The 10607-nt window shown below is 35.3% G+C and overlaps 2 protein-coding genes across 9 annotated transcripts in view; both read right to left on the bottom strand.

Annotated features, from left to right (window-relative positions):
* Positions 1-5489, bottom strand: part of mfsd14a2 (major facilitator superfamily domain containing 14A2) — a 20225-nt gene extending 14736 nt beyond the window's left edge. Inside the window, exons 1-2 of one of the 3 annotated variants that reach the window (XM_016448336.1) lie at positions 5288-5489; positions 2663-2758 (exon numbers count right to left, since the gene is read on the bottom strand). In XM_016448336.1, coding sequence (XP_016303822.1) covers positions 2663-2758; positions 5288-5371 — 180 coding nt within the window. In that variant the 5' untranslated portion in view covers positions 5372-5489. The remainder of the gene's footprint in view (positions 1-2662; positions 2759-5287) is intronic. The other 2 variants (XM_016448337.1, XM_016448338.1) reach the window with 2 other exon arrangements.
* A 1107-nt stretch (positions 5490-6596) lies between these two features.
* LOC107659404 (unconventional myosin-IXb-like) overlaps positions 6597-10607 on the bottom strand; it is a 32431-nt gene continuing 28420 nt past the window's right edge. For 5 of the 6 annotated variants that reach the window (XM_016448330.1, XM_016448329.1, XM_016448333.1 and 2 more), the window contains 7 exons: positions 9519-9647; positions 9333-9438; positions 9115-9246; positions 8759-8882; positions 7631-7728; positions 7234-7361; positions 6597-6999 (listed from right to left, as the gene is read on the bottom strand). In XM_016448330.1, the coding sequence (XP_016303816.1) occupies positions 6737-6999; positions 7234-7361; positions 7631-7728; positions 8759-8882; positions 9115-9246; positions 9333-9438; positions 9519-9647 (980 nt within the window). In that variant the 3' untranslated portion in view covers positions 6597-6736. Of the gene's footprint in view, positions 7000-7221; positions 7362-7630; positions 7729-8758; positions 8883-9114; positions 9247-9332; positions 9439-9518; positions 9648-10607 lie in introns of all 6 variants that reach the window. The other variant, XM_016448335.1, reaches the window with a different exon arrangement.

The raw sequence follows: 10607 nt of genomic DNA, 5'->3' as shown, positions 1-10607 counted from the left end.
AAATATTGGGTACAGAAACCAAAAGAGTATGTATAATGTTAGTTGGTTAACTTAATTTATCAAATAGATAGTCAAACCTAAATTTATTCTGACACCTTCAACATTTCTCACATTATCACAGTTTATTCGCTATAGTTTAGAAAATGGTAATAAAATATGACAAGAACTCAGTTAAACTGTGTCAGAACAAATTCAGCTTGATAATGTTAGATAAATTTGATAGAAAAGTATGTAATGGATTACAATTAACCAAAAATTATTCAGACAGCTGTTAGTATGACAGTATTTACACAACTATCAATACTTAGTCGGGCAACCCTTAGCCTTAATGACAGCCTGTAGTCTCCTAGGCATGCTGTCATCCAGGTTTATGCAAACATGAACTTAAATTTTTTTCCCAGACTTGGTCTGAATAATCAATGGTCCCAAATTTGTATCAGTTTTACTGTTAGTCCACTGTATGAAGAATTTTTGGGTATAATTTGTCACAGTTTACATTATTTTGCTATCCTCACAAAAAAAATCTAAAATTATATCTGGTCTCTGAATAATTTTTGGTTTGGTTATTTTTACACTTAATTATGCCCATTAAAATTAATTTTACAAGTTTTTGTTACTTTCACTGTTCATTTTTATTTTTTGCTCTATGGTACATCATCTTTAATTTAATAGCATTAGAGCTGCTCCATTGCAGCGGCTTAGTACTGTAATCACATGCTTTGCTGTAATAATGCAGGGAACCACTCGATATAAATCTCCTAACTGTGATATTTTCAGAAATAGAAGTCGCCTTTTTTTCATCTGAAACGTGCTGCGATTTATATTCCAAAGCCACTCATATAATGCACAAACACTCAAGCAAGCAAAACACGCGCAACGCGTGCACGTATTTGTACTGATGCAGAATGAGAGGACAGTAGTACAGCCTAGCGCATTTCAAACAGGCTGCTAGATTCACTTTCACCAGAAAGTCGTGTATGCTTAAGGTGAAGTTGGAGTGCGCATCTGAAAAGTCTTCCGTTTGACGTGGTCGTAAAGACGTTCTGCGTCTAAATAAATGCAATTCTTGTCAAGAAAAAAAAAAAGAGACTTTTTTTTTTCCAACAGCAGTTGAGAGTGTGGTGGCCAACCCTAGCTCCGCTCCTACGTTAATTGCGTTAAATATTTTTAATGCTGTTAAACTGAAAACATTAATATTATTTTCTAATATTGACAGCACTAATTATTACATTATAATACGTTACATTCTTTTTCCATTTTAACAATTGTCATTACAAATAATAAGCATAATTGTTTTGGGTGAACATTTTCAAATTCTTATTTAATCAGTGACAATTTTAAATATTTCAAAATCCTATTTCAAAAGATTAAATACAAAAAAGCAGATTTCAGTTTGGTCTCAGACTTTTTAATGCTGTGACTGATGATTAATATCAAGACTGTTATTATAAATCTATATGGTTTTGTCTTTATGCTGCTGAATTAACTTCAGAACAGACAGAACTTAAAAAAAAAAAAAAGCCAATATTTGCAGATACTGATAAGGTAACAGATATACTGTACAGTACATCCTTAGAAACAACCCTACAAAACAAACAACAAAGAAAACAAACTTGGAAATATCTGATACCTGAATTTAATAGCAGTGAGATTAAATCTTACATTTTTAGTCTTATATTTTACACTACCTTACAAACATTTGAGGTCAGTAAGTTTGCAATGCAGTTAAGTAAATGTACAATGCTACAAAAGATTTCCATTTAAATTATTTTATTTTTTTACTTTTTATTCATCAAAGAAACCTGAAAAAAGGTAACATTGTTTCCCAAAAAATTTAAGCAGCACAACTGTTGTCAACACATAATAATAATAATAATAATAAGGAATGTTTCTTGAATGCTAAATTAGCATAATGGAATGATTTCTGAAGCATCATGTGACACTGGAGTAATGGCTGCTGAAACTTTTGCTACCACAAGAATAAATTACATTAAGCTTTGCCTGATTGGTCCAGATTTAATTCTAAGGGGCTGCTGACCTATACTGAGAGCCAAACCCAACACTGCTTTCAATTCATGCCTTATTCAAGAAAAGGAAACTCCAATTCTACTTTACATACAGTGTAAATCATAAGGAAAAACCGGTTACACTCAAAGCCACAGATCACTTTGAGGCAAAAGGTTTTGCAAATAGCACTTTGTGCAGCATGCTGTGACTGTACTGGATACAGAGTCAACAATAGTATCATGCTGAACGGCATAAAAACAACTGGCACAATGTTACAAAGTAGTAAATCACAGGTTCAGCTTCATTTACAACCATGTAGCCTGACAAACCCTCCAGTTAGCCTTCAGAATAAAAAGGTCATTATTAGCATGAAGCTGTTTGATGTTGTTTTAATATGGCTGGGTTCATTAGACTCTGACGACACAATGCATCCCTTATCAACTAAAACTGAGTGCATAATTCTGCCCTCTCCATTTGATCAGGATTCATTTATTCATAAATTTGTACAAGGCTCCTCAGATCCGGGCAATGGGAAATGTCACTCCTTGTTATGGATACAAAAGGAAGGGAGGATGAATGCAAACATTCATGGCTCGTAATTTGCTCTGATCTGAAACTGTGATCTGAAATTTGCGATGAAGCAAATCTGGTTTACCGTAAGCATGGGAGTGGTGAGCAATCCCCAGGCGAAGAACTCCAGGAAGATAACCACCACCGCATGATAGACACTGGGCTCTCCAATCCCCTGTGGCTAAACAAGGAGGATTTACTTTACTAATAAAGTTTCTACAAACAAACAAAATACAGGATTTAATGTGAACAACATAGATAAAGGAAGTAATAAGGAGGACGTTTTGACAAGATAAATGGGAGAAGGCATGATGCACATCACAGATATAATATTTTTGACATAACCGATGCTTTATTACCATTTATTATCACTAAATAAACAAGATCATAGTGTGCAATAACAGGGTCCAAAGGGCCTACAATGCCAGACTCATTATCTCACACTTACTTGCTATTTATCTGGTGCACTGCAAAAGCTTTTACTTTAGAAAACAAATATCAGATGGATGTCTCATCCTAAATCAACCTCTAAAAGCCCAAAACTGTCTTGCCATACCCTTATAGAAAATATGCACGCTGAACATCGAAAGTTTAATGGTACAAAAGAAAGCCCACACTCCTGTGTTTAATAGCCTGCAGACTGAACACAATGCTATGGATCATTAAAAAGGGGGGAAAGAAAGAGCTGAGGCCTGTGTCCAAGCAGCTTTCAAACCGTGCAAACACAGCTTGAAAGAGCTACGCAGGCTAATAGAGGGTTAACACAATGTCAGTCTATACATCTGCCTTCATTGTGTTGTCTATAACATATTTGTAAAAGCTCTCAATAAAGTTTAGAAGAGCAAAATGTTAACTAGAGAGTTTGCAAAGCTACTGTTGATACCTAGAGCTACTGTGTCAAACCTTTAAATCGGTTTCCAGGAGTCTTAAGCTAACCACTTGTACAATAGGTCAATGATTATAAAGCTCTTGTTATGTAGGCTACAACTTGTTTATGGTACAATGTAAAACCATCTTACACTTCTGGGAAAACCTGTAGTGTGTTCAAATTACCTACAACAGGTCAAAGAAAAAAGATTTACTTTCATAGCAAACATACAATTTAGCCTGCTACAAACTGGCCAAATTCATTTACAATTAGGTTAGGTTTCCCAAACGGAACTCAGGGAGTTTGTGACGATCGAAAGCTAATCATTAATTAATAAATTTTTGTGGACAGACGTTTAGTGCTTTTTACCAATATTATACAAAAACAAAAGGTCAAAAATTTGACGTTAAAAGCTCAGGGGTTTAAATGTTTTAAAGTGAAGAAATGAAGACACACATACACACATTTTATTTATTTAAAACCTTTTTTGTAACTTGGAACCCTGTATTAGACCATGCAAATAAGCACAGGTTGCAAATACAGAGTATATCATCAACCAACAAAATACCATGAAACACCATGATTTCAGGGTGTATAACAATATTTAGTCTTACGTGATAATGAGTCTTCATGCCCTTGCAGTGTTTTCAAACATCTTTGAGTCTAGGGACCTTCAAACAATGGTCTTGATGAGTGTTTCCTTAAAGGGGTCATATGATGCGTTTTTAAAGATCATTATTTGGTGTATTTGGTGTAACAGAATATGTTGACATGCTTTAATGTTCAAAAAACACATTATTTTTCAAATGCATCTACTTTCGGAAGGCCAAATAAAGTGCTTTTGCTTTCGCCTAGAAACACACAGCGTCTCTCTGACATGGCTGCTTCAACACTAACTGCGGTTACTGAAACCACGCCTTCTTTCTTTGCTTGCACATTTGGGCAGCATTATGCAAATATTTCCACATAGTGAGGTAGATATGTGGGGGCGTGTTAGAACGAGCCGTTTTAGGGGGGCGTGGCAGAGTCTTAACTTTGATAAAGTATATCTCTTTGGTTTTGAGACTTTAGTCTTTGCAACTTCAGGGATCTTATCTATGCACAATCAGCTTGTAACACTCCAAAGAGAAAGGAAAACTTGAAATCGCATCATATGACCCCTTTAAAGGACAATGCCATAGACTACACAGTATATCACGTGAATACATCCTACTAGACTCATGAAGTCTAAATTAAAATTTGACCACCCATTAGCAGCTGTCTTGACATTTTAAGGCCAAATCGACTTTTTTTTAAAACCGGTTCACAACCAAAACAACATGACAAAACATAAACACATCATTGTTATAGAGAACACATCAGGTAAACAGTCGGACAGAACAGATGTCATAAAAAGCATGTTCATTTCCATTCTGATGGGACACCCACTTCTGTCACTGATGGTCACCATGAAGACTATTTTTTAACTAAATTAGTTCATTCTCTTAATTCCAAGCTTCCAGTTTAATTTCCAGGTTTGTACATAAGGTAAATCACTCGATGTCAAAACGCAAGCCATGATCGATCTGACTGGCTTTCTTGCCAGCTGGCTTGTTGTTTTCACTGTTGGCTGTCTAATGAAACTATTGTCTCGGATAAATTACTGTTAATTTCTCCTCGTAAGTAAAGAGATACGAGTTTACATCACGAAACAGATGAAATCACCAGAAGGTGCCTGACAGGTTGCCAATCGAAATGACACTCATTGTAGAGTTGTCACAGCTCATCCTGTAAACACACTGGCTTAGCTTGTTAGCCCTGACTAGAATATGGCTAACTGCCACAAAGAAATGTTTTACTCACAGTGCCTCCATCTTTAATAACGATTTTCTTGGCAAGAAGAATGCTGCGGTTCAGCCGCTTTTTCTTCTTTTTCTCTCCAGTCATTGTTAACTTGTATCCATTCTTGTTTGTGGGAGATGGACGGGCGATGTGTGGCAAAATATTAGTTTCCCGTTAGCATCCACGCTAAAATATGCGACTTCCTGTCCTTAGTCCTCGCTCTCGGGAGTCCGGCCCATTTTTTTCAATGCAGGCTTCTTATTGGCCAATGTCATACGGGAGTGGCTTTCCTCGAGATTTAATTGTGCTTATTACCATAATCGGGTGCTGTTTTAATTGTTATCCTCACTAACACTGTTTCGCCAGGCAAAAAAAAAAAAAATAAAATAAATAAATAAATAAATAATAATTTACCTATGGTATGTTGCTTTTTTAAACTTATTTTAGAAGAATAAATGACAGTAATTCACATTGATTTTGCTGGACCTTTATATGTCTTAAATGCCAACAGCAGAATTTAAATAATTAGATTTAAATTCCCATAACATAAAACTATTTACAGTCAAGATGCATCAAGATTTCTAAAACTAAATGGGTGTTCTAATTTATTCTAGTTTTCAATCTGCAGCATTGTCTCACCAGTTTTTATAGTCTATGGTTTTAACACACCTGTTGTAACAATTTTTCCTCACTAGAGCAGAATATATCTGTACTATCCTTACAATATAAAACACCCGCCTTTATGACACAAACATTTTCTCACAGATTTCTCCTTAAAACAAATGTAATTTGACTGCTGATAAGAAAAAAATCGTAGAATCTGCCGTGGATAACTGCATTTAAAAAAAAATTTAAATTAAAATCTTGCAGCAGTTTCAACAGTCCACTTCAAACATGCATGCAAGAACAGTGATTATATTACTTCCAACATCTTCAAATCTTAAAAAAAAAAAAGTTTTAACAATATAAAAATATTCACATATGAAACATGACATACACCACTTACAGTAATTTCACAGAAAACAATGAATATAATAATGCAATAAGAGAACAGTTCTTGTTTGCGAGAATAATGGAACAATGACTCCTCTAATGTGCCTGTAAAAACAATAATATAGGCCCAGACACACAAAAATTAACAAGCTGTTAATAAAATATTTTAACCTACCAAAATGTTGCCAAGAATATAAGGAATGTTTAAATAATCACAGTAAAACATTATCGAAATTAAGTATGGCTTTAAAGTTCTTTTAAAGATACCCAAGTTTTGTTTTACAAATGTATTCTTATAAACACAACAGGACAACATGATTTAAGACAGCATGCATGAACCAAGCGTTTGATTTATTCCTCAAAACAAAGTGAGTGTTGATATGGTCAGAAATGGGATACCGACTGTTGCTTGAACCGTTGCAGGAAAGAAACATTTGCACAGATTTTAGAATATGTTTTTTTTTTGGTGTAACAATGTCAAACATCCTCATCTATAAAAGGAATGTCAAGGTCTGAAAACCGTCTCTTGCCCTGATTGCCTGCAGAAAAGGAGGCGGCGAGGGATTCTGGGACGTCTTGGCTCTGGATGACACACATGGACTGGACTCCATCTCGGTGTGAGGCAGAGCGGTTTTGGCTCAACTCTTCAGCAGGCGGTTTGCTCCCTGTTTTAGGATCCCGTGTTGGATCAGGAGGTTTAGCAGGTTTCTCTGGCTTGGAGCTGTTAAAGCCAGTGTTTGCTGAAAGAGATGCTTTGGATTAGCCACTGAGGACTAAATATATTAACACGAAATTGTAAAAAATTATGTAAAAGCAGCAGTGCAAACCCATGGTTAGAGAAAAAGCAGGTTAAATAACTGAAGCTCAATAACTGGCTCACCGCAAAAGCAGCAAATCCAAGCCCTCTTTAACACAGAGCATGTGGGGGCGTCCAAGCATAATGTAATTAAAATGTCTGGTACCTCAGTACTGACCTTCCGAGTTCAAACTCACAAAATGGTCTTCTAGTAGACTCTCAGAGCTGACTAATGATTCTGAGTCCATGTTCTCAGCGTCAGAGCTATCCTGTTCAAACTCAGGTAGTCTGAAGGCCAATTCGTTCCTAAACCACAAACGGAATAGGTTTTGAACTGTACAATAAAGGTACATACTAATAATTCTTAACATTAGCACAAACTTATTCTGTGCCCCTGGACAAAAGTTACTGAGGTTTGAACATATAATCAAAATGCATGTGTGAAATGATACTACTTCACTTTAAATTAAGCATATTTTAAGCTGTGCTAGAAGACAAATAACAAGAACAACTAATGAACGAAAAAATAAAATTCAATCAAAACAAAACAAAAAAACATTAATTTCTCAACTCACTTTTCCTTCTTAATGGACTTGATTCTCTCAAGCAGGTTTTTTTCGAATTCTTTGTCCACTGAGGCGACATCTGAATGTAATTTTGGCCGCTCAAATATCTAATGGAAAATGAGATCATGAAATCATGTAAGATGAGAGCCATAATGTGCACTCTGCAAGCTGTTATACCAAAGGGGCTAATTATTAGACTAGAAATGGCACGTACATTTAACCGATAAGGTACGTGAGGCTTTGCTACATTATGAATAGTTAGCCACAGTGTGTGGCGGGGTGTCTACAGCTATGGCGGTATTCAGAATAGCATTGCCTTTTAGGTTTATTGCTTTTACAAAATGGTTACCGATTACTAAAATTATTAATTACACAATATTTCAGATTCATTAAGAATCATACAATCAGAATAATAAGTAACATCTTCCCACTAGAAGATACGATCCCTGACATCTAAACTAAGGTTTAACAGTTAGGGGTGCAGCACGGTGATATACTGTATAAAGGTGAACAGGTGTGTTACTATATTGCATATTTTAGCATAATTGGAAAAGTGGTTTTAATAATGGCATTCCATAATTTTAATGCTATAATACTAATGTTACTGTTCTTGGAGTGTGATATTTTTTTTACACTACCGTTGTTAAGATTTTGAAATGCTTTTGAAAGAAGTGTCTTAGATTTACCAAGGCTGAATTTATTTAATCAAAAATACAATTTAAAACAACTGTTTTCTATTTGAATATATTTTAAAATGTAATTTATTCCTGTGATGGCAAAGCTGAATTTTTAGCAGCCATTACTCCAGTCTTCAGTGTCACATGATCCTTCAGAAATCATTCTAATATGCTGATATGGTGCTCAGAAAACGTTTCTTATTATTATCAATGTTGAAAACAATTTGCTGCTGAAAATTTTTGTGGAAACCATGATATTTTTCAGTATTCTTTGATTAATATAAAGTTCAAAAGACCGCCATTTATTTGAAACAAAAATCTTCTGTTATCTTATAAATGTCTTTACTGTCATTGTTGATCAATTTAATGCCTACTTGCTGATTCAAAACACTAATTTCTTAAAAAAAAAAAAAAATGTAATGGTAGTGTACATTTATCTAGTATGTGAAGTTTTTCTTACCGTGCTCTGCCTTCTGAGCTTGAGCTGATTAATGGCCATAGCTTCTGCATTTTCCAACTGCTGAATTTCTTCCATTTTCTGATTATAGCACCTTGTTTGCTCATTAATTAGAATTTCCACACAACTGCACATAAATGTTAACCATAAGGTTCATATGAGGCAATGTAGGCCTTTTTACAAAATGTTGGCCAATTAACAATTAATTGTTTAATAACAATTAACAATTTAGTTGCTTACACAATTTATGTATTTTGTATTGTACCTTTTCCGATTTTACTATCAACCATTAGCACCAAGTCAAACCAGACAAACAATCTAGTCATAAATGAACACAAATAAACCAAAATGATTCTCACAGAGTGGTCTTGTTTATATCTTTCATACTGAGAAGAGGGTCAGAAGAATCTGGGCAGCGTAGAATGCAGGGTGCAAACAGGATAGCCAGAGCGTTAGCTGACATTCGATTGTGAGCTTCCTCTTTTGCCACTCTAAATATAAAAAGAAATTACGCAAGTGGTGAGGCAATGCACAGGATGTCTAATATTCACCTTAGTCATATGCAACGGTTCCTTACTTCACAAGATGAAAAATAAGCCTTTCGAGAGTAGAGAAGTTTGAGGGAGGTAGTTCATCCAACTTTCGGTAGATAGCACGCAACCGCTCAGATGCTTCTGGCAGATCTGGAGGGGAAGAAAATGTAAAATGTGTGATTCTTTCTAACATATGTAGCACCCAAAATTGCACGTGGCCAAAAACCTACCCGCAGCATACAGGAAGTCATTGTAGAGGCTGTATGTCATAAGTGGGTCGGGTAGCTCCCGTAACCACAGTTTGACCAGGCCGGTGATTGTGTGGATGGGGTAATTGTCAAGACTGACAGCCTGTGGATCTGGGGAGATTAAAAACTTATTGCATAAACGTCTAGCAGCTATTTTAAAGTGAAGCAAGCACATGACAAGGGTTGTAAAACTTAAAGGAACAGTTCACCCAAAAATTATTATCTCCTGAAAATTGGAATGGATTTTGAGAATCAATGGATTTTGACATCACTTGCTCCTCAATGGATCCTCTGCAGTGAATGAGTGCCGTCGGAATGAGAGTCCAAACAGCTGATAAAAACATCACAATAATCCACAAGTAATCCACACAACTCCAGTCCATCAAGTGAAGTATTGTGAAAAGCTGTGTGTTTGTTAGAAACAAATCCAACATTAAGGCATTGCTTTTGGCTAAAACATGACTCCATAATCCAAATAAATGCTTCCAGTGCCTCCAGTGAAAAAGTCCATCCCTTGTTATCTTCTTACATCAAAATAGAAATATTTTGTACTGTTGTAAACGGTGCTTGATCTGTGTCTATTTCTCTCCTGATTCAGACAAGGTGACTTTTTCATTGAACAAAGCAATTTTATGGATAGAGGACTTATTTTAGCCAGAAGCACCAGTCTGAAGTTAAAATACATCTCAATGATGGATTTGTTTCTTACAAACATGCAGCTTTTCATTTCACAAGATGTTTATTGATTGACTGGATTATGATGATGTTTTTATCAGCTTTTTATCAGCTGTTTGGACTCTTATTCTGATGGCAAACATTCACTGCAGAGGATCCATTCATGAGCAAGCGATGTAATGATACATTTCTCAAAAACTAAATTTTCTCAAAAAAGAGTCAATTTTCAGTAAATTTTCATTTTTGAGTGAACTATTCCTTTAAAGGGGTCATATGATGTTGCTAAAAAGAACATTATTTTGTGTATTTGGTGTAATGAAATGTGTTTATGCGGTTTAAGGTTCAAAAAACACATTATTTTCCACATACTGTACATTATTGTTTCTCCTCTATGCC

Source organism: Sinocyclocheilus anshuiensis, unplaced genomic scaffold (genome assembly GCF_001515605.1).
Source record: "Sinocyclocheilus anshuiensis isolate Anshui unplaced genomic scaffold, SAMN03320099.WGS_v1.1 scaffold940, whole genome shotgun sequence".
Lineage (NCBI taxonomy): Eukaryota > Metazoa > Chordata > Actinopteri > Cypriniformes > Cyprinidae > Sinocyclocheilus > Sinocyclocheilus anshuiensis.
This window is presented reverse-complemented; position numbering and strand designations above follow the sequence as displayed.